The sequence below is a fragment of the Nomascus leucogenys genome, chromosome 3 (genome assembly GCF_006542625.1).
Source record: "Nomascus leucogenys isolate Asia chromosome 3, Asia_NLE_v1, whole genome shotgun sequence".
Classification (NCBI taxonomy): Eukaryota; Metazoa; Chordata; class Mammalia; order Primates; family Hylobatidae; genus Nomascus; species Nomascus leucogenys.
Window position 1 is genome coordinate 123,198,422 of NC_044383.1, and position 24,143 is coordinate 123,222,564.

Genomic DNA, 24,143 nt, shown 5'->3' on the forward strand with positions numbered 1-24,143 from the left:
TGGTGCTGCCAACACCTTGATTTTGATTTCTAGCTTCCAAAACTGTAAGAGAATAAATTGTGTTGTTTTAAGCAACCCAGTGGTACTTTGCTATGGCAGCCCTTGAATACTAACACAGTGCCTACCATGTGGATACCTTATGGTGAATAGACAGGTAAGTTCCTGCCCTTGCAGAGCTTCTAGGGAAGTAGGAAGAGAGACATCATTAAAAAGTAAAAAACAAAAACAAATGTATACATAAAAATTTGGTGATCAGACTAAGCAAGGGAGTAAGGCTGGAGTGGTGGGTCACAGAACCTGTAAATACACAGGGCCTTAGGAGAGGGCAGTGTTCTAGGCAGAGACCCCCGAGATGGGAAAGGGCCTATCCAAAAAGACAGTGTCTTTGGAACTGTCAAAAGATCAGTTTGGAAAGCTGACAAAGAGGACAGTGGCCAAGATGAAATCTAAGGAGTACAAAGGAGCTAGATTCCCCCATCTCTCTAAACTCTGGGAAAAAGTCTGGTTTATATTTGAAATTCATGGGAAAGTATTGAATCCTTTGCTGCAGGGGAAAATGTGAACCCATTTATATTTCAAATGGATCACTTTACTGCGGAAGGGAGAAAAGACTGGATAGACCAAGAGGAGAAGGGAGAAGCCAGTGAGACCATAACTGCAGTAGCCCCATTGTGCACCAAGATGCAGGCTGTGGAGGGGGAGTTGCGTGGGAAGCTTGGAGCTCAAGTTTCAAACTAGAAGTGGGACCTGCCGATGAAGCAGAACTGCACAGGTCCCATCAGGAAGAGAGTGGCTGTGCTGTGCAAGTAAAATTAACAGATGAAGATCTAGCAAGGAATACTCATGCTTTTATCTATTTTGATGATGCAAAGGAGTGATTAAAAAATAGAATTAGGCCGGGTGTGTGGGCTTACACCTGTAATCCCAGCACTTAGGAAAGCCAAGGCAGGCAGATCACTTGAGGTCAGGAGTTTGAGACCAGCCTGGCCAACATGGTGAAACACTGTCTCTACTAAAAATACAAAAATTAGCCAGATACAGTGGCAGGCACCTGTAATCCCAGCTACTTGGGAGGCTGAGGCAGGAAAATTGCTTGAACGCAGGAGGTGGAGGTTGCAGTGAGCGAAGATCGCACCACTGCATTCCAGGCTGGGTGGCAGAGTGAGACTCTACCTAAAAACGAAAACACAAGAGTTAGTGCTTTTAAAGGAAAAGAAATAGTACATTTAAAAAAGAAATACGATTTGATAACTAGTATTCTCTTTCGTTTAAAAAAATTTGCAGTTTTCAGGCGCTGTGTTTGTTTCACGTTTGAAAAGCACGATGAAAGACATTCCGGAATAAACGTTTCAGTGGAGAGAAATCAATTTTCTAACCTGCTAGTACTGATAAGGTCACTGAATCAACACCAAAGTGAAAACATGTCACACCCACGTTGCTATCAGGAAATGTGTGCCAATTTATGGGTAACAAATGCATTTTAACAAATAGATTTATGGTCTGGAAGCACGGCTCTGATTCTCTGAGATATCTGAGATTTCACATCCCCAATTAAAAAGCCATTGGATTGGTGCACATAGTTTTATGTTTGGGGAGTGCCAGAACATCATGACTTTGGTTTGGTACACAAATTCTTCAGATGGGCAGGTCCAACGTCTCCTTTTGCAATTCTGCCAAATGCACCGTGTTCACCAGACACACCAAAATACCTTCAATACCTGAACCTACCCTGTTTTTTCACACCTTTGCAGTTTAGGTCCCTTCCGCCTCCAGTATTCTTTTGGAACTAAGAGACCCCTTGGTCTTCCATGTGTGCATCATTGAATAAATATTGACTTGTGCTATTTTAATGACACGACTGTGCTGTGATGTGTAGGGTACGTGTGGTCTCCACTAAAGTGAGCAATCCTGACCACAGACACCTGGTCAGGAGACTGATCTTTCCAGAGGAGGCAGAACTCAGAAGACTGAGGGAAGGGGCATCAACTCTGGACTCCCTTTGAGCTTTAAACGATGGAAGGATTTGTGAGGATGCTCCTTTGAGTTGTGGGTTAAAGATGGCCTCTGCCTTCACAAAGCTGTGAGGAGTTGGCAAGGAACTATCCATTTAATGAACTTCGAGGTAATGATTGATTTCCTGTAGCTTGTAAGCCACATCAAGATTTGTGTCCCCTCTCAATGTTTATTTCCCTTTCATTATATTATACCTTGGCACCATAAATGGAATGTGTGTTTTCCTTCTCCCCACCAAAAAATTCACAGGTTAAATCCTAACACCCAATATATGGTGTTTGGAGGTGGGGCCTTTGGGGGGTAATTAGGTCATAAGGGCAGAGCCTTCATGAGTGGGATTAGTGCCCTTATAAAAGAGGCCCCAGAGAGGTCCCTCGCCCCTCCCAACATGTGAGGACACAGTGAGAAGATGACCATCTATGAACCAGGAAGTGGGCCCTCCCCATCCACCAAATCTGCCTTAATCTTGGACTTCCCAGCCTTAGAAGTGTGAGAAATAAACTACTGTTGTTTATAATTCATTCAATCTATCACATTCTGTTCTAGCAGCTGGAATGAACTAACGCATTTGGCCTTTGGGAAATTCTTCTAGCCCAGCTTCATTTATGCTCTAGCACCAAATGAAAAAGTCCTCTATTTGCTCTTAGGTCCTTCCAGTAGGAAGATAATGGATTAAGAAGACAGATCTAAATGGGTAAATTTATCATTAGTGGAGTTTTATAAAATGCGGCTGCTACATTGGTTCTAAGAGTTACCTTGAATACAGGTCTGTAAGTATAGCAAAATGGTTTATGACCTTTTCCTAATGGCTTCAAAGTGAATACTAGGGTTGTCCTCTAAGTATGTTACAGTTTTAATTATATGTCTGACAGTAAAAGTTATTTCTTTTTTGTTGTACTCAAGGAAAAGCCTATACATACGTGACTGACTGATGAACACCAGTTAAAAGGGTAAGGTTCTCAGGGTGAACTCATAAACAGCCAGGGTAATCAGCCTCTGTGGTTAACCCAACCTCTCTTTTGTGGCTGAGGCATTTAGACTTTCCCATTATGGCCAGCACATTCATTAACCAGTACAGAAAGCAAACAAATCGCAAGAGACTGGAGAGCCAAATGTGATCACTTCTGGAGACTCCCCTTTGGGACCATTCAAGTTTCTGAAGCTTATGACCAACTGGTGCAGCCTTAGCATTTCAGAAGCCCTGCTCCACCTTGCTCAGAAAAGGTCCCCAGATGTCCTACCCCCTTTACCCTTCTAAAGCTGAAGCTGTGAAGGAATCAGAGGCTCTGATCTGTTGGACACCAGGTCTTATAAGGTCTTTGTATTCTCAGTGTCTGGCAAATAAATGCTTTGGAAATGAACTGACCAGGAACTCTTGGGGCTGACATAAATCATGGCAGATCCTAGATTCACATGAGCATTGAGTTGAAGCGGAACAGCTTGAACTACCAAATCTGTGTAGCTTGAAATCACCTTGGTAAGCTTACATTACACACAGGATCTGCACAGTCAGAAGATACTCAACAGCTGCGTTTTAATGAAGGCACAGTAACTCATGGCATGGCAAGTGGTTGCTACATATTTTATGTGTATCTTTAAATAGGAAAATACCTTCATAGGCTTGTAGGGAAAGAAAATTTCCATCCCAGGTGAGTTTTCTACTGTGGGAACAAGGTTAAAAGGCAGTACAAAAACACCAGGGGATGATTGACTAATTTCAGGAAGCGGATGGTGTAAACAATGACATTCTAACCGCCAAAGAGCAAAACAGGTATGACTGCCTTCACATAGATTATCTTCAGCATTGTTTTAATTTCATCATGCTGAAAGGAACGGCATGTTTTCTTCTGTCCCAAGTTACAAACCCTTTCTCTTGAAAAATATTAATTGATCTCCCTACTTCTTCCTAATTATATATCAGGTTCCCACAAAAAGTAAGTCTTCTTCTTCTTTTTTTTTTTGAGATGGAGTGTCACTCTTGTTGCCCAGGCTGGAGTGCAGTGGCGTGATTTTGGTTCACTGCAACCTCCGCCTCCCAGGTTCAAGTGATTCTCCTGCCTCAGCCTCCTGAGTAGCTGGGTTTGCATGCGTCCGCCACCATGCCCAGCTACTTTTTGTATTTTTAGTAGAGATGGGGTTTCACCATGTTGGCCAGGCTGGCCTCAAACTCCTGATCTCAGGTGGTCCATCCACCTTGGCCTCCCAAAGTGCTGGGATTACAGGCATGAGCCATCACGCCCAGCTGAAAAGCAAGTCTTCTAAACAGCACTTACAATATGATTCAGTGAGGACCTACCTGAGAAAAAAGCTGCACAACTGTCTTCTATAAAGGACAGAGCACGATTTGGTGCTAGCATTAGTTACTTTGCACTTGATTTTCTTCCCCTAACCACCACCTCACTATTATTGCTCTGACTAATTGCTGGACTGGTGTGCTGCCTCAGTTTTCTCTGTAATAATACCGTCCATTCTTACAACGTACTGCCAACCGCCCTAACCCAGTGGTTTCTAGTAATTGTTTATGTGAGTAGTTCAGGGAGAGATTCCAGAACAAAAGTTCTAAAGTCACACTGGAGCCTACTCCATGCTCTACGTCTTACCAGCTATGCGCCCTCAAGCCAGTTACTTAACCTCTGTGCCTCAATTTCCCCATTTGGAAAATGGAACAGTACTATCTATCTCTTAGGCTTGTTGCAATGATTAAGATTCTTCACATAGAGCTCCTGGAACAGTGCCCGGCACAAAGAGCTCAGTAATTATTTGCTCAGTATTGTCCTCCAAAGTTACTATCCTCATTTTACAGCTTAGTGGATAGAGGCCCAGGGAGGTTGAATGACTTGCCCATGGTTTTTCAGCCATTTGGTGGATGCTCAGGCCCAAGGGTGCTGGCCAAGACGGGGCTCTCACCTGGGATACTTACATTTAGGTGAGTGGGAAATGCTCCCAAGTACAGTGTTGTGGGAAGAAAAGATTATATGACCAAGATCAATTTTGCATATTAAAGATTGTAGCTTCTAAGGAAAGATATAAGAAAGTCAATGAGGTAAACTCAAGTATTATTCTTTTAAACTTTTCCTGGCGGAACTGTTCATAGTTATATTCGTGTGACAAATAGTTACTGGCACCTACTATGGGCTAGAAGTAGAATATATGATAGGCACGGGGGTACAGTTGAGGACAGAAATAGACAGAAGGGCTGGGCGCGGTGGCTCACGCCTATAATCCTAGCACTCTGGGAGGCCGAGGTGGTTGGATCACCTGAGGTCAGGAGTTCAAGACCAGTCTGGCCAACATGGTGAAACCCCGTCTCTATTAAAATTACAAAAATTAGCTGGGCATGGTGGCGTGCCCCTGTAGTCCCAGCTACTTGGGAGGCTGAGGCAGGAGAATCGCTTGAACCCGGGAGACAGGTTGCAGTGAGCTGAGATCGCGTCACTGCACTCCAGCCTGGGTGACAGAGTGAGACTCCATCTAAAAAAAAAAAAAAAACAAACTGACAGAAGGCCCTGCTCTCATGGAGGAGATATTTTCTGAGTCTGGGGCACAACCCATCAATATATACTTTCTCTGCCAGGTACCTGCACATTTATATGGATGAGCAATACATAAGTCATACAGAAAAATTGGTGTTATTTCTTTATGGCCACACCTCAGTAAGTAAATCTATGCGCTTAAACATGTTTTTTTTAGTATTTTGCTGTTGGTGCTTCATAGCAAGTAAGACTTTAACATAGAGACTATTTAAAATAAAATAAATCTATTGAATTTTACCCACTAAAAAGAGTGTGTATCTTCAAAGTCGTTTACTTGGGAGGGTTTATGATTGTTCTCATGATACTTCTTAGCTCATGGCATTTGAGGGATGCTTCCTTTCAGCTACAATTATCTTCAGAGGTAGCTTAGAAACATGCAAAAAAATTCAATCTCATTTTTTAAATAGTTACATCTTGTTTTTGCTCAATATAGCATTTCCCAGCTTGATCACCCAAACTTGTGGAAAGTGGCTTGGAATGCTTTCAACAATAAAATTCATTCCCCCAAGTTGAAAGTTTGCCACTCAGTGGGATATTCTGAGCAGTGTGTGCCAAGCTGTACCTGCAACTGAGAAAAGGGAGCTTATGAAATTCATTGTTGTGAGATTTTTGTGTGTAGCCTCCCATAATGACTATTATTAATTCGTATAAGCCAGCCCCATTGTTAGAAAACCAGTCCCACTACTTTACGTCATCTCTTAGATTATATAAAGCTCTTCCCTTACCTTTTAGAAAATAAACTTTTTGGGCCAGGTACGGTGGCTTACACCTGTAATCCCAGCGCTTTCAGAGGCCAAGGTGCGTGGATCACCTGAGTTTGAGATCAGCCTAACCAATATGGTGAAACTCCATCTCTATTAATAATACAAAATTAGCCAGGCATGGCGGTGTGTGACTGTAGTCTCAGCTACTCAAGAGGCTGAGACAGAAGAATTGCCTGAACCTGGGAGGCGGAGGTTGTAGAGAGCTGAGATCACTCCATTGCACTCCTGCCTGGCCAACAGAGTGAGACTGCATCTCAAAATAAAATAAATAAACTTTTTGAGAGTGAGTAACTAATGTTCTTCACATGTTATAATCTCCAAAGTGTCTCAGTTGGTAGTAATGATCATCATAGTAACTGGAAAAGTAGATTCGAATGTGGGTTGAAATCTTTACTACTTGATAATGTGCCTCAGAAGGGAAAATATAAAAGAAAGAAAAAGGTCAAAGACAAACTGTTTGGGACCACTAAAGTACTGAAAAGAAGGGCTGTTGGAAACTCCAAGTTCAGTCAGTAACTATTTCTTAAATATCGACACTTTATTCCTCAAATCATTTTCAACACTAGTACTTCTTTTTATTCTCCTAGAGGCAATGCAATTCTTCCATTAATATCTTCATGACTTGAAATTTTCAGAAGGAAAGTCAACAAGATAAAAGTGCAAGAAACAAATAATAGAATAGGTAAAAAAATGAGGCAGAAATGATTAAATGGTAAATGATGGACAAAAGAGCATTAGAGAAAGGGAGGAAAATAGAGATTCTTTCATTTTCATTAAAGAATTATGGTGGAAAATGTCAGCAGTTTGTGATTTTTTTTTTTTTTTTTTGAGACAGAGTCTGACTCTATCACCCAGGCTGGAGTGCAGTGGCGTGATCATAGCTCACTGCAGCCTCAAAATCCTGGGCTCGAGTGATCCTCCCTCCTCAGTCTCCTGAGTAGCTGGGACTACAGATGCATGCCACCATGCCTGGCTAAGTTTTAAAACATTGTTTTGTAGAGACGGGGTCTCACTAATGTTGCCCAAGCTGGTCTCAAACTTTTGGGCTCAAGCGATCCTCCTACCTCAGCCACCCAAACTGTTGGGATGACAGGCGTGAGCCACCATGCTCGGCCACCAGTTTTCAATGCATATATCAGTAAGTACTTCAGTAAGCTGAAAAGCAACAGCAAGGCTATTTGGCAAATAATAAATAAAATTAATGGGATGAAAAACAGTGTAACTCTTTTCCCTCATGACACACACTTCTGGGTGCCTCCTTTACTCATAAAGACCACGTGTCCCCATCATCAGCTATCCCAAAGTTTTATATTTATGTATTTAATTTACACTTTCACATGTGACATTGTCCTTAGGAGGGGCAGAAAGAGTAAAGAAAAAGGAACAGTGGGACAAGGCAATAACTAACATTATTTTTGTTGCCTTTCTCCAATGATTTAATCTTAACCAATCATTTGAGAAAGGCAGTGAAAATAATGTTAGTTTATTGATTAACCCCACGAGTTTGTTCTTTTTCTTTTTGAAAGGGGGAAAAAAAAAAAAAAAGTTTCCTGATACTCACATGTAGTAACTTTTCAATTTGCCCAGTGGATCAGTACAGGGATGATTCAAACACTCCTTGGACATCTCTGGAGTATGCTTTCAGCATCACCTCCCCCTCACCTCCTCCACTATTATGTACCCATTCTCACCTTTTATACTTATTTCCTCCCAGCCACCCATCTCAACAGTTACTATTCATTGTAAATATTTACTGTTCCTTACCATTAACAGTAACTATTGTTATTATATAAATCACTGCCATTATTATCAGTAATAAACATTGCCACGAATTACTTATCTGTGGGAAGCAGGCAAATGGCAGGCCAATGGCAGTGGACATCAAAAGACTTAAAACAGCCCATTTCCTCCAAGCACATCCAGTTCACTCGCCTATGCTGGGTACCCTTCCTGCACAAGTTACCTTTCAGCCCATAACGGCCACAATAAATTAACAAACAGTGCTGTTGCTGGGGCCCTGGATGATACAATGTACAGCTGGGTGTAGCTGGGTAACTGCACTGCTAGCTCAAAGATCAACTTAAACCACTGCGCACTTCAGAAATAACGTCATGCGCTGCATAACGATGTTCAGTCAATGATGCCGGTCCCATAAGATGATGTATATATAAGATGTGTATCTATTTTTAGATACACAAATACCATTGTGTTACAAATGCCTACAGTATTCAGTACAGTAGCATGCAGTACAGGTTGGTAACCTAGGAGCAACTGGCTATGCCATATATCCTAGGTGTGTAGTGGTAGGCTATTTCATTTAGGTTTGGGCAAGTACATTCTATGATGTTTGCACAAGGATGAAATCGCCTAAGGACACACTTCTGAGAAGGTATCCCCATCATCAAGTGATGCTTCACTGTACAGAACTATGTCCTTCGTATAATCCTGTATCAGGTTGTGATCAAGAAAATGAAAAAGGATGGTTATCCAGTATGAGGCTGGGTGTGTTGGCTCATGCCTGTAGTTACAGCATTTTGGGAGGCTGAGGTGGGCAGATCACTTAAGACCAGGAGTTCTAGGCCAGCCTGGCCAACATGGCGAAACCCCATCTCTACTAAAAATACAAAAATTAGCCAGGCATGGCAGAGCACGTGCCTGTAATCCTAGCTACTTGGGAGGCTGAGTCATGAGAATCACTTGAACCTGGGAGGCAGAGGTTGTAGTGAGCCAAGATCGTGCCACTGCACTGCAGCCTGGGCGACAGAGCAAGATTCTGTCTCAAAAAAGAAAAAAAAAAGAAAAGAAAAAAAAAGAAAATAAATCCAGTATGGTATCCACTTGGTATGAATTAGAATAAACTCTGTGGAGAGGAAAAAGATTGTTGTGTTGTTGCATAGGTGGTAATGTGGGGAGTCTCCTGGGGGAAATGTAAGAAATGTGTTAGGCAGGGGCTAGTCTCAGTGGCAGGAGACAGCTGGTGGGAACCAGGGTACAGGGGCCAGCCCCAAGGACAGAGTGACAGGGAAGGTTCCCTCAGGCAGGTGGAGGGCACAAGGCAGGTAAAGTGATGGCCTGGTACTGCCCAGGCAGTGGTCATCTCTGGGCCTCAGAAATCATGGACCCCTACTCCTTCATAGATGAGAAAACCGAAGCCCATTCAAGGTAAGTGACTTGCCCACAGAGGGCAGCAGATGAGGAGGGGCTGAACTTCCATCCTCTGATTTCCCGATTGCTATTCTTTCCACGTGGCCCTGAGATCCTGGCTCCAAGTTCTCACTTTCTGTTTCGGTGGAAGCATTTGTGTACAGTAATTTCAATGTCGCATTTCTTTTAACTTTCAAGAAAATAATGAATAGTATTTACTTCTGCTGATTGCTGCTCCGAATTTGGAGGCAAATGAGATTGACGGCATGATCTCAACTGGAATCTCAGACTTTCCAATCACACACCAGGAAGATGGAAGTGTTCAGTAGCCATCAAGAACACTATCAGAATGGCGAATTGTTTTGAGGGTGACCAGGACTAGGATCAGACCTCTTCAAGGCTGAATTACGCCTTGATAAAGTTGTGTAACTAAATGCAGTAAAATGAACAGAGATTCCACATGCTGAACAGGTCTTGCAGAAGACTGGCTCTTTGAGGTACTTACATTATTTTGCCACAAGATATAAAACAAGAGTAGTCAGGATAAAAGCAGGGCAATAATGATGAGATGCCCACAAAGAAGAGTTCAAGTCCCTTGCATTAGTTTCCTAAGGCTGCCAAAACAAAGTACCAGAAAGTAGGTGGCTTAAAACAATGGAGATTCATTATCTCACAGCTCTAGAGGCTGGATGTCTGATATCAAGGAGTCAGCAGGGCCACACTCCCTCAGATGGTTCTAGAAAACAATCTTTCCTTGCCTCTTTCAGCTCCTGGTGGCCCCAGGTGTTCCTTGGCTCATGGCAACATCACTCCAGTCTCTGCCCACCTTGGCCTTCATGTGGCTTTTCTGAGTCCCATCCTCTTCTTACAAGGACACCAGTCCACCCTAATTCTGGGATGATTTCATCATGAAATCTAATATAGTTTGGATATGCGTCCTTGCCCAAATCTCATGTTGAAGTACTAAAAATTCCCAATGTAAGAGGTAGGGCCTGGTGGGAGGTGATTGGACCATGGGGGTGGATTTCTCATGAATGGAAAGCCCACAAAGTGGGCATTAGTGGTTTAGCACCACCCCCTTGGTGCTGTTCTCCTGATAGTGAGTTCTCACAAGATCTGGTTGTTTAAAGTGTGTAGCACCTCCCCACCATCGCTCTCTTTTGTTTCTGCTCAGGCCATGTGACATGCTTGCTCCCCTTCCGCCTTCTGCCATGATTGTAAGTTTCCTGAGGCCTCCGCAAAAGCCAAGCAGATGCCAGCACCATGCTTCCAGTGTAGCCTGTAGAACCAAGTCCCAATTAATCTTCTTTTCTTTATAAATTTCCCAGTCACAGGTATTTCTTTGTAGCAAGGCGAGAATGCACCGATACAAAATTCTGAACTAATTACATCTGCAAAAACTCTACTTCCAAATCAGGTCATATTCTGAGGTTGTAGGTGGAAATTACTTTTGAGAGGACACTATTCAATTCACTGTTTCATTGGAACACCTCCAGAAACAACTTGGATACTGGACCAGGCAAGACAGTCCCTTTGATCTTGTTCATGAAAGTTAACAGAGTCGGACTGGGTTGACTCAGGAAGTGGTAAATAGTACCTATGTCAGAAGCCACAGCATAATGTGTGCCTTTTGATTACTGTGGTTTGAGTGAGTATTGCAAAGAGCCGCAGACCACAGTGGCTTGTTGAGGCTGCCAATGATCTTGAGGTCAGTGTCCTACAGTCACAAAGCTCCTGACTCCTACCCACTATATGACTACCACTCAGAAAAATCATCCTTTCTATGGGATTTTGCTATTATTGGATTTTTGTTTGTTTGTTCATTTTTAGTGTTATAAGAAAAAAATGTATGTGAAAAGGAATATTAACTACTTGGTAATTTATATACGGAATATGCTGATAGCAAGACTTAGCTTTATTTGTTTGCTAATATTTAAATTTAAAAGACCTGAATTTATTTTATTTTTCATAGTTAATTTAATTTTATTTTAAGTTTCAGGATTCACGTGCAGAATGTGCAGGTTTGTTACATAGGTAAACATGTGCCATGATGGTTTGCTGCACCTATCAACCCATCACCTAGGTAATAAGTCCCGCATGCATTAGCTATTTATCCTGATGCTCTCCCTCCCCCAGCACCCCTCACGGGCCCCGGTGTGTGTTGTTCCCCTCCCTGTGTCCATATGTTCTCATTGTTCAGCTCCCATTTAAGAGTGAGAACATGTAGGCCAGGTGTGGTGGCTCACGCCTGTAATCCCAGCACTTTGGGAGGCCAAGGTGGGCGGATCACAAGGTCAGGAGATCGAGACCATCTTGGCTAACATGGTGAAACCCTGTCTCTACTAAAAATATTAAAAAAAAAATTAGCCGGGCATGGTGGCAGGCGCCTGTACTCCTAGCTACTTGGTAGGCTGAGGCAGGAGAATGGTGAGAATCTGGAAGGCGGAGGTTGCAGTGAGCTGAGATCGTGCCACTGCACTCCAGCTTGGGCAAAAGAGTGAGACTCAGTCTCAGAAAAAAAAAAAAAAAAAGAGTGGGAACATGTGGTGTTTGGTTTTCTGTTCCTGTGTTAGTTTGCTGAGGATAATGGCCTCCAGCTCCATCCATGTCCCTGCAAAAGGACATGATCCCGTTCCTTTTTATGGCTGCATAGTATTCCATGGTGTATATTACCACATTTTTTAAAAGATCTAAATTTATATTGAATTATAAATATTTTATATAATATAGATGGCAACCTACTTATGACTACTGATTGAATTAATATGGTTTTTCCTAAAAGTATTTAAGGTATTTATTCATAGAAAGGCATTTACTTGGATATCAAATTTCTTTTCTGATTCACCTTTTATCCTTGAGTAAGGAGAATGTGATGTGATATATACAAATGCATACATGTATATTAATTAACCAATAACTCTTATAAGTCTCAGTTTAAAGGACGTTCCTATAGGAAGCCCTGCCTGACACCATTATTAGATCAGTTGTGTTATCCTATGCTTCTAAAGAAACTGTTTTCCTCAATTCTGGCATTTGCATTTTAATGCAATCACTTACTTGTCTATATTTCTCTGAAGACTAAACGAAGAAAGGCACCTTGTTTTCTTGTTCACCCTGAAGCCTAGAATAGCTCCTCATGTGTATAAAAGGATGACACTGAATGAATGAGTGAGCAAAAAGCACTCGAAGGATTATTTAGAAATTACACTGAGTTGGGATGTAGTTAAACATTTTGAAAACTCAAAATGGATGCATGGGGTATTAAGGTAATCCTATTTTGTTAAATCTGATCACTTCAAATACCTCATTCCCTGAATTACAGGCTGCATATGATACTCTACTTTGCACTGAAAATTGATAAGCTAATTTTTAAAATAACAAGTTGAGCATTTAGTAGATCATTTATAGACATTCTGCAACATAGATAGGTTCGTTGGAAATGGAGAGGGATGCTGGGCTGGAAGACTATGGGTAGTTATGCCTTACATATGAAAATGGCCTTTGTTGGAACAAGGGAGAGGATTTCTCAGGGTAAGTGCTCCCTAGAGCAGCCAAAATGGGAGGCAGAGGTCTCAGAAGAGTGAGCTCCTCTGCTGGATAAATTTAAATGTCTTTAGTCTTTATTAAGTACCCATAGACAGCTCTGCCTTATGGTCAAGTTATGGAAAGCACAAGAGAAGACCTCGTCCCGGCCCTCAACATTCTCAGTAGAGGCTTTCAGCTCTTACCCTCCTGCAAAAGTTTTCCTTCATTGGACACAGCCTCCTAAACATGTTGGAGAGGAGGAACCACTGCTTGTAGCTGAGAAAACAGATTCTTTTCCACCATAGATGCCAAGCCCATGGATCCTGCTTGCTACTCTATAAGTCTTTGAGGGTATGGTAGATGTGATGAGTTGAATTGTGTTGCCCAAAAGAAATATGTTGACATCCTAACTTCTAGTACCTCAGAATGGGATCTCATTCAGAAATAAGGTCTTTAAAGAGATGAGCAAGTTACAATGAGGTCAGTAGGGTGGGCCGAAATGTAGTATGACTGGTGTCCTCATAAAAAGGGAAATCTAAACAGACAGACATGCAGAGTCTTCTGGAAGACTATGTGAAGGCAAACAGGAAGAACGCCATGTGAAGATCAGGGAGAGATCAGAGGGTGTTGTGTCTACAAGCCAAAGGGTGCCTAAGATTGCCAGCACCACTAGAAACACGAAGAGGCACAGAATGGATTCTCCCTCACAGCCTTCAGAAAGAATCCACCCTGATGACACCTTGATTTCAGACTTCCAGGCTCCAGGACTCTGAGGCAATAAAGTTGCCTAATTTTAAGCCACCCAGTTTGTGGCACTTTGCCATGGCAGCCTTGAGAAGCTAACAGAGTAGGTGTCTGTTGCTTGCTTGTATCTTTCCTCAACAATGAGCACAATGTTTGTTGAAAAGAAAAATGAATGCTCTAAGAGCTGCTGGAGTCTCCTGAAAGTGAAGATGAGGGGACTGATGTTGAGCAAAAAAAATACAAAAGAAAACCCTGCAAAGTTGGTAAGGAGGAAATTTAAATAGGGTTGACAATGTAAACAAATGCTTTAACTAGGAGCACATAGCTGCCAAAATATCCCACATCATCCAAATGCAAATGTAGCTGTATGGAATGGAACTTGGGATTATCCAGCCGAGAGGAAGCTGGGTGAAAAGTATACATGGTATACATGTTGAAATCAAGAAGCATAAACAAAGCTTCCCCACAAGTCTGTACAGGACTAAGTATGCCTTTTCTCTGTGTTGTGGGTAGAGTTGGCATTTGCTCGAACAGTGGATAGTGACTGAAGTATCCATTTTGGTGGTGCAAAGTGTAATGCAGGGATCGCTACCCTCAAAAAACAGACCCAATTTCGTATAGATTATAGTCAATAAAAATGGTCCTTTCAGAAAAGAGTAGCCTTAGGTGCATTTAAGACCATCATCACAAGTTCTAGATAAAACACTATGCCACACTTTCATTCTCTATACTGTAAGAAGCAAACAGAAACAAAATCACCTCTAGAGCAAAATGAAATTGTACTAATATGAAATTCTGAGTTTGAATGAGGGTCTGTGTCTCATAGATGACAACAAAGATAAGAAAGGAGGGCACCGTTTAGACATCAGAGGCTGCGTTCATCAAGAACCTGATGCTGAATCATTGGAGGGTAAATGAACCTTCCAAGGTTCAGTGTTTAGAATGTTGTAGACCAGCAGTCTCATCATGATCTATAGGAAGTCAGCCCGAGAGGTTGCAAACAAACTGGAACATATACTGGAAATACTGGGAGAGAGAAGGCACCTGGCAGTTTTCTGGGGAGGTGGTTTTCTGGAGAGGAAAGAAGACACAGAGGAAATGTGATGGTTGAATTCAGTGATCTGAACAGCTTGCCCAGTATGACTTCATTGGCTTAGAATGAGGACTACAAGTGAGTAAAAATTGAAGGATCAAGCCTCAGCTCATTTTATGAAAGAACTTTTTAATAGTTGAAATCTGCAGTGACAGGACATCCTGCCTGCCTGGGTGCAGGGTAGTGAGTATCCTGTGATGAGAGGTGCTCACATAGCAGACAGGTCATTACTTGGAAGTGATGCTGCAGAGGACAATCAAGAGAGTGGCAGCTGGGTGGGGTGACCTTTAAGGTCCTGTCAACTCTGGGTTTCTACATCAAAAGGAATTCTGAAAGATAAAGCAGAAGCAGTATTTAATTTTAATGTCTCTGACTAGCATATTTTCTTTCTATAGTTCTTCTGTTCTCCTTTTTTTTTTTAGACAGAGTCTTGCTGTGTTGCCCAGGCTGGAGTTGCAGTGGTGCGGTCACAGCTCACTGCAGCCTCAAACTCCTAGGCTCAAGTGATCCTCCTCCCTCAGCTTCCCAACCAGCTAGGCATTACCAAGCCTGGCTATTTAAAAAAAAATTTTTTTGTGGAGATGGGGTCTCTCCTGGCTGCTCTCAAATTCCTGGCCTCAAGTGACCCTCCTGCCTCAACCTCCCAAAGCTCTGGGATGACATGCATGAGCCATTGCCCTCGGCCGTGTTCTCCAATTTCATATGTAACTGATAGACCTTAGAATTGATTAAAGTGATTTAATTCATGTTTCTGGTAGCTAATTTTGTGTCATGTAGTCATAAACTGTAGAATAAGAAAATGTAAAAATGCTGTCAGAACATCACGATGATAGCAAAAGTACAATGTTATAATTAAGATGGATAACGTGATTTTACTCCATAAAATATATGCTGCCTTGAGCCTCAGATGATCATTTTTTTAAATCAATATGGAAGTCAACATGTCAATGACACCTGGTAAAATTGTACTTTGAAGAAAACGGTGCAAATAGAAAGTCATTTTTAAAATGTAATGCATATAATGAAGGTTGCTTTTAAGAAAACCATACAACTTTACAGAACAACCATTTTGTGAAAAATACTATGCCAAGCACTAAAAAAGGCAACATAGAGATATGCAGTTTTATTAAAAAATTATAAAAGCAGCAAATGTTTTATGTTGAAATATTTATACTAAAATCTCAACTTTAAAGCAATAATCCCACTTGCCTATTGTCTTTACCCACAGTTTATGAGTAAATGAAACATATATGTCCTACCTTATGGTTCTAAGAGTCAGAGCTAAACGAAAAGGTATAATCAGGGAAGCAGTGCTTCCTCCTCAGCCCTACTACCTCGTTCCTATTCCACGCTGCTTCCCATGGGTAACCAATCTCCTTGGCTGCTCTCCAGGTGGTGAATACTGCCTTCCCTGAATTCATTCCATGGGAAGCTGAGTAGTTCCAGGCAGGAGGAGTGCACATTGTGAGGAGTGAGGCTGGAGATACCTATAGCCATACATTTGGATGTTGGGTACATGATACTGTCTGGGGAGGCTGGGGCTGGGCCTCAAGCTGATAGATCGGGAGGCCTGCAAATCTATAGATAAGAACTCACCCCAAGTCTGCTTGAAAGGCAATAGGAGAGAGGCTGGAAAAGAAGACATGCTTTTTTGATAAAAAGAACATTTGAGCGAGCAAATCCTCCATTAGCTGCAGTACAGAAATCAGATTTAGACCTGGATCTTAAAACATACACATATTTGCTCATCGGTGCAAAAGAAATTCAGGAAAAATAAACAAGAAACGAAGGAGATGGCATGGAATGTGGACCAAGAACAAAGCAGAAATGATGTCAGAATATCACAATGACAACGTAAGCACAACATCGTAATTACATTTATAGTGTAATGGGAAAGAGGTGGTGGTATGGTGAGGAATAGAAAGGAGGTAGTAGGGCTCAGAAGGGAGCCACACTTCTCTGAGAAAACCGTTTTGTATAGCTCTGACTTTTATAAGCACAGTAATATTTCACCTAGCTGCCAAATGCCCCAAATGACACAAACAAAACAACTAGCATGGGGGGGAACCCAAATTGTAATACAAGCAGTTTAACAAATGAACTGAACTTATCCCAAATGGATAGAATAACCACACCAAAAGGAGTAAAGAAAAAAAAGGACTAAGCCAGGTAACTTTGGTCAATAGTATCTTCATGGGATATTATAAAGCTTAAGACCAGAAAACTGCACATAAAGGCTATAATTTAGTAAGTACATGTTTTTCTCATAGGAGCATGAGTTAGCAATCCTGAAACTATTTATATTAGAATCAGGCAAATAAGTCTATTGTAGATAATGACATCTAGGTTTCTCACTCTTAGACAAAGAAGCTGTAAATGAAAGAGGAAGGCTAGAATGAACCTTGACTGTTAACTAGGTTAGTTTACACACACATATTTCCCAGCTCTGTCCACCGAGAGTACCTAGAAACAACATTCCAGTAGCAATAAGCGTGTCTCACACCCAGATCTTGGTTTCTAAACACCTTTCTCCAATAGAAGGAACCAGAGCTTCCCGAGGAAGTCATTAATTCCAGGCCTGGGGCAGGGAAAACACTGGATGAGTCTGGAATGTTGTTGGTGCTAGAAAGTTAATGAAGTGCTCAGAAAAGATGGGGTTCCTTAGAGGGACACAGGAGCCAAACTGAAGGAACTCTTAGTGGCCAAAGCTGGAACAGCATGAGCAATAAAACTGATAATGATAGTATTGGATTATAAATGAAAGAATAAGACACATCCATGAGTCCATACTGATATACTTAACCAATTGAATAAATACCTAAAAAGGCAAAAAAGGTGACCCTTCCTTGTAATAGAATTCCAATGAATAAATGTGGAAGAAAAGAGTGAAATAAAAAATCACTACTAGGTATAGTAGTTTTTGCAGTCAAAATCCACTGATGGATACTAAAAATAGTTGGGTGTGAGTTTGGGGATAAGCAGGATTTTTGCATAATCTCAAAGTATCTCTCTGCAAAATATTTATTAGTCACAAAGTGAAAAATCATAACTTTATAGTAAGAAACTCTGAAGAGACCACCTTAACCAAGCGATCAAGGTTAACATCACCAATAAGAAGACATGTTGATATTACAAATCGTTTGAAGTGACAATTTTATGTGGCATTTCTGCCAAAATTGAATAACCTCATTCTAAGCTTGAGGAAACTTTACATGAACCCAAACTAAGCAATATTCTAAGGAAGAGGTAACTGGGACTCTTCAAAAGTATCAAGGTCATGAAAGCAAAGAAAGGCTGAGGAACTGTCACCAGTTGGAGGAGACTAAGGGGACATGACCACTATATGTAATGGGAGATCCTGGACTGGATCCCGAAACAGAAGAAGGGCATTATTGGAAAAATGGGTGATACTCCAGCAAGGTCTATAGTTTAGTGAGTAGTGTTATACCAGTGTTAATTTCTTGGTCTGAACATTGTACAATGGTTACATAAGATGTTCTAATTGGGAGAAACTAGGTGAGGGGGATATGGGAATTCTTTGTGCTATTTCTGAAACTTTTCTGCAAGTCCCAAATTAGTTCAAAATTAAAAGTTAATAAAAGAAAATAATTCTGCAAGTTTAATTAGTTCACTAGAATCATTTATGTGTCTGTGTATGTGTGTGTGAGTGAAGTATGTCCTAGAATAACTTCTCAGTGAAATAAAATACTGAATGCTGCCATGTTTGTATCAAAGAAGAGACATTTTGACAAATACTCTCACTCCATTAATTCACTCTAATAAGCATAGTTGTTGTTTTGATACTTAGATGGCAATATAAAGCTCCAAAACTCAAGTTTATTTGTTAATAGACATCATAAGCTGTACTTTTTCCCTCTTTGGGGATTTAGGGAAGACCCTGTTTTGTGTGTATATATATATATATATATATATATATATATATATATATATTTCTTTAAGTTCTGGAATACATGTGCAGAACATGCAGGTTTCTTACATAGGTATACATGTGCCATGGTGGTTTGTTGCACTCATCAATCTGTCATCTACATTAGGTATTTCTCCTAATGCTATCTCTCCCCTAGCCCCCACGGCCCGACAGGCCCTGGTGTGTGATGTTCCCCTCCTTGTGTCCATGTGTTTTCATTGTTGAACTCCCTAGGGAAGACCTTCTTGAGGGAAGCACATTGGCAGTGAGAGTCCAAAGTCTGAGCAGGAGCTAGCTGGGAATAGAGTGGGACAGCAGCATTCTAGCAGAGGGGCTGCCAGTATGAATCTCCAGTGGGAACTTCCAGAGGAACTGCCAGTATGAAGATGGGAAACACTTTGGCTTGCTCTGGGAAGTAGAAAAAAGCCAGGATAGCAGGAATTAGGTGGTGTGAGATAAGGCTGGAGAGACAGGCAGGAGTTGGCCACACAGGATCTTGTAGAAGAACTGAGAATGATTCCAGGAACAGTAGAAGCCTCTGAAGGGCTTTGAGCAGAGGAGACAGATGACCTGAGAAGTCACCGTCTCCCACTCTATCTTAGTGAGTTTAAATGCCTGTTTATATTATGCTAATAATGGTTCTTTATCTTTCCTGAGGACAGGATATGAGAATGGCCAACAGGGCAGAGTTTGATAAGCCATAAGGATAAACGTCCCTGTGAAATTCTGTCCCTGGAGGGGTCCAAGAGTGAATGACAGTGCGTTGCAACTGCCTTGAGACAGCTGCACAGACATTTTGAATTCCATTACAACTTTATCTGAAATGAAATACCAAGATTTCCCTACAAGGTTCATGACATGCTGAGTTTTTTTTTTTTTTCCTCTTTGGATGTTTTGGTATTTTACAGCCTGATCTGGCACTGAACTGCAAGACGAAATTTTTCAAAAGTTCAAAAAATGAGAGCATTAAAGCATTAATGTACCTGAGAGTGGCAGAGTCATAGAACCTTAGTAAGCCCATGTACAGAAGACATTGTAGATAATCCTTCAATTAAGAGCAGGTAGTATCCAGGTAACTACATACATCTTTTAAGGTGGTCTTCCCAGCAGTCCTTAGACCTTAACCCAAAGACCCAGGAGAGGACAGGAATACCCTAAGAAGAGCTAAGAAAGTAGTATCAAGATCTCTTGGGTCAGAAAAGAGTTCTTACTGTTTGTTTTGCAAATTTTATTTTGAAGTTAAGAATATTACTACCTGGTAATGTCAGCACCCAACAATTTTATCTCTCTCTTTCTTTGTTTTTGTTTTTTTCCCCAAAGACAGGGTCTCACCCTTGCCCAGACTGGAGTGCAGTGGTGTGATCATAACTCACTGCAGTCTGGAACTCCTGGGTACACGGAGTAGCTAGAACTACAGGTGTTTGCCACCACATCTGGCTAGTTTTTTATTTTTAATTTTTAATTTTTAGTATAGACAGGCTCCCTATGTTGCCCAGGCTGGTCTGAAACTCCTGGCCTCAAGCAATTCTCCCGCCTATGCCTCTGTCTCTCAAAGTGTTAGGATTACATGTGTGAGCCACAGCACCCAGCCTTCTCCGATTAAAAATAAAAACAAATTTCTGTCTGTTAGTTGAAGGCTCAATATTTGCATGTCAGTCGTTTCTTCCCATTCAGCTTACCCGCGAATATTAAAAGGCAAAATAACTATAATTTCTGATAAATTTAGAAGATAAAATACTTTATGTATAATAGCTATCATTCAAAATCTCTCCAAGATCTGTGTGCATACTTTTCTTACCGTTGTAACTATGCTGAACTTAACTTTTTCTTTAACTACCAAGGACTCCAGATTCACCGTCAACTTTCTTCCTGCATTCACTCTTACTGTTCAGTTCTGGGTTAAAAGTCAGCGGGGACTGAACCAAGTGTACAAAGCACAGTATTTGGAGAAGCCTTGTTGTTTTTTAAAATAATTTTTTTTAAAAAGGGATCCCGGATATCTTGGTTTTTGTTTTTTAAAAAAATCTTTTTCCTATATACGAGAAATACAGGAAAAAAAAGCAATCAGGTTAATGAATCATTCTGGTTTACTGGATTCCAACTGGTAGAGAATTTAAACTTAAAAACCAAACAAAACGAAAGAGCTCTTCAGTTACCTTATGTCGTAAACGAGTTAAAAGTTTTGTTATTTCTGAAAAATCAAAGAGCACTATCTGTACATGGTCATAACTGCAAAGGAAACAACGGCGTACCCAGGGCAGGGGGAGCTTACTTTAAGAAGCTGCGTCTTTCTGGATCCTATTCCTTCGGGGCTGACCCTTTCGGGGAGTTTGGCTTTTAAAGCGCGGATTTCGCGACGCGCGGCTTGCAGGACTGCGGGGCCCGGCAGCCGAGACGCGGAATCCACAGGGGCCCCTCGGCGTGGTCGCGGCGGTGGTGGCGGGAGCCTGGGACTGGCCGGCGAGGGGCCCCGCATGGTTACCGTCCCCGACCGCAAGTCATAGGCTGTGGGCACCTCGCAGAGCGCCCCCCACCGAACTCCCCCCACCCCACCTCAATCCTCGAGACCGAAAGTGCGGAGCGCGGAGTCCTGCCAACTTGACCACGAGCCAGGGTGCGCGAGGCGGCGGCGAGTGTCCCCCGGGCTCCCTGCAGCCCCTGGGCTGGAAGCGCCGGCCTCCGCGCACCAAGTCCTCTGCCCGCCCGAAAGCGAAACCCGGCCAGCGGGCGGGAGGGGAGAGCTCGGCCGCGTGCTCTGCCCGGCGGGGCCCCGGCCCGGAGACATCCCCGACCCGCACCTGGCGGCGCGACCCACCTACCTGCCCGTTCCCAAGGCGCCGCCAGGAGCAGCAGCAGCAGCGGCGGCAGCAGCAGCGGCCGCAAGGCCGGGCGGCCGGGAGCCCGCATGGGCGGCGGGGTTGGGTCACATGTCGGGGGGCAGCAGACTGCTCAGTCCCACGCCCGCTGGGGCCAAGCGCGGCGGCGCGGCGCCCCCCTCCGCGCCCGGGGCTCTGCGCGCGACGCTCCGGGCGCCTCCGCCGCAGCCGCGTCCCCCGGGCTTCCCCAGAAACCAAAGGCGAGCGACTCGCAGAGCCCCCACGCGCGCTCCCCCGGCTACCCAGCTGGATGGCAGCGCGACGGCAGTTCTCGCGGATTTATAGTCCCCAGCCACTTGGCTGTCAGTCCTGAGAGTCTGAGAGTTTCCACCTCTCGGGGTTCATGCCCAGACCAACCGGGTCACTAGGCAGGTAAAACCTCCTTCTGGTAATGAGCGAGGCGAGTGCGTTGCAAAGAGATTCTGGTATTCAGGCCGGTCTGATGGTCACTTAAAGTTCAATATCGGAAGACGGATGAAATAGAGAGTTATTTCTCAATATACAGTTAGGCACTCAGCCGTAGATCTTACAGTCATGCATCATTTAAGATGACAGGATTACCTCCTGAGAAATGTCTTAGGCGAGTTTCTTGTGTGAACATCTTAGAGTGTACTTACACGCGCCTATATGGTATAGCCTCTTACACGCCTCGGCTGTATGGTACAGGCTGTTGCTTGCTCCTAGGCTACAAATCTGTACAGCAAGTGACCACACTGAATACTGCAAGCAATTGTAACACAATGGTAAATATTTGTGTATCTAAACATGTCTGAACGTAGAAACGGTACAGCAAAAGTACAGTATGAAAGATTTTAAAAATGGTACACCTGTACAGGGCACTTTCCATGAATGGAGCTTGCAGGACTGAAAGTCGCTCTGGCTGAGTCGGTGAGTGGTGAGTGAATGTGAAGGCGTAGGACATCACTGTGTACTACTATAGGCTGTATCAACACTGTATTACACTTAGGCTGTGCTAAATTTATTAAAAAATTATTTCTTCAATAATAATAAATTAACCTTAGCTTACTATGATTTTTTGCTTTCTACTTTTAAATCTTTTAAACTTTATTTATTTATTTATTTATTTTTGAGACGGAGCCTTGCTCTGTAGCCCAGGCTGGCGTGCAATGGTGCGATCTTGGCTCACTGCAACCTCTGCCTTCCAGTTCTGTTGATTCTCCTGCCTTAGCCTCCAGAGTAGCTGGGATTACATGTGTGTGCCCCCACGCCCGGCTAATTTTTTTGTATTTTTAGTAGATACTGGGTTTCACCGTGTTGGCCAGGCTGGTCTGGAGCTCCTGACCTCCAGTGATCTACCCTCCTTGGCCTCCCAAAGTGCTGGGATTACAGGCGTGAACCACCACACCTGACCTAAACTTTTTGACTTGTAATAACGTTTAACTTAAAACACAAACACATTGTGCAGCAGTATGAAAATATTTTTTCTTTGTATTCTTTCTATAAGTTTTTTCTATTTTTAAATTTTTCTTTTTCTTTTTTTTTTTTTTTTTTTTACTTTTTAAACTTTTTTGTTATAAACTAAGGCACAACCACACACATTAGCCTAGGCCTGCACAGGGTCAGGATTGTCAGTGCCACTAATGCCACCTCCACATCCTGTCCTCCTGGAAGGTCTTTAGAGACAATAGGAATTTTTCAGCTCCATTATAACCGTATGGGACCTTTGTATATGCAGTCTGTCATTGATTGAAAAGTTGTTATTTGATTTCATTCAACTCTCATAACCTGCAATTAGGTCCTGGCCCTTTTTCAGATGAGGCAAGGGAAACTCAGAAAGTCTAGGAATGAGCGTGAAGTCCCCCAAACTTGTGAGTGGCCTGTGACCAGTGGTGTGTGAACTTCCACACAAGGCGGTGGGTTCTAGGTTCCGTGCTCTTTATAATGGGAGGGGGAAAGGGTGCAATTAAGAGGTAAGTCTTGAAAAACTATATAAAAAATCTGAGAGAGGCTCTCAGCTTTGTACCTTTCGAGGTGGTTCTAAAGGTTGGGCACAGCCTGAAGATAGAGAGATACACGATTTACCTCAGATGTGTTCCATCTCTTTTGCCCTTAAATGCCTGTTTTCAAATGCTCCAATAAAGGGAAACGACACTCAAATTAGAGCAACTATTGTTTTCTTTTCTTTTCTTTTCTTTCTTTTTTTTTTTTAAGGAGGTCTTCAGTATTAAAAAAAGATCTTTTTTTGGTGAGGAGGGCGTAAGGAGATAGAGGATGGGGCAGGATTTTCTGAGTCGCCTAAATATGCTACTTTCTCCTCCCTGAAAGACTTAGAAACAGAGGAGGATTCTGGGTCAGAGGGCCCCTTAGGCTGGGATGTTAGCTTGGTGGTGCTGACGTGAGGCCTCTTCAAACCACTTTTCTTGTTTGTTAGCTGGTTCTTTTCCTTTCCACCAAAAGGGACCCTGAAGCAATCCTGAAAGCTGGACAAGGAAAGAAGGGACTTGCTTCCTATTTATTTGCTGTTCTTGTCACTAAGGCCCCGCAGTGCCTCTTTACCGTGGA

At 42.5% G+C, this 24,143-nt stretch overlaps 1 protein-coding gene across 4 annotated transcripts in view; it reads right to left on the bottom strand.

The window, feature by feature from the left end:
* Positions 1-22,161, bottom strand: part of IL20RA (interleukin 20 receptor subunit alpha) — a 42,723-nt gene extending 20,562 nt beyond the window's left edge. For 2 of the 4 annotated variants that reach the window (XM_030803641.1, XM_003255773.4), the window contains exon 1: positions 21,564-22,087. Coding sequence is in view for 1 of the 4 variants with exons in the window: in XM_003255773.4 (XP_003255821.2) it covers positions 21,564-21,651 (88 nt within the window). In the remaining 3 variants the exon portion in view is untranslated. Of the gene's footprint in view, positions 1-21,016; positions 21,238-21,563 lie in introns of those variants that run through there. The other 2 variants (XM_030803645.1, XM_012505901.2) reach the window with 2 other exon arrangements.
* Between the last annotated feature and the right edge of the window lie 1,982 nt (positions 22,162-24,143).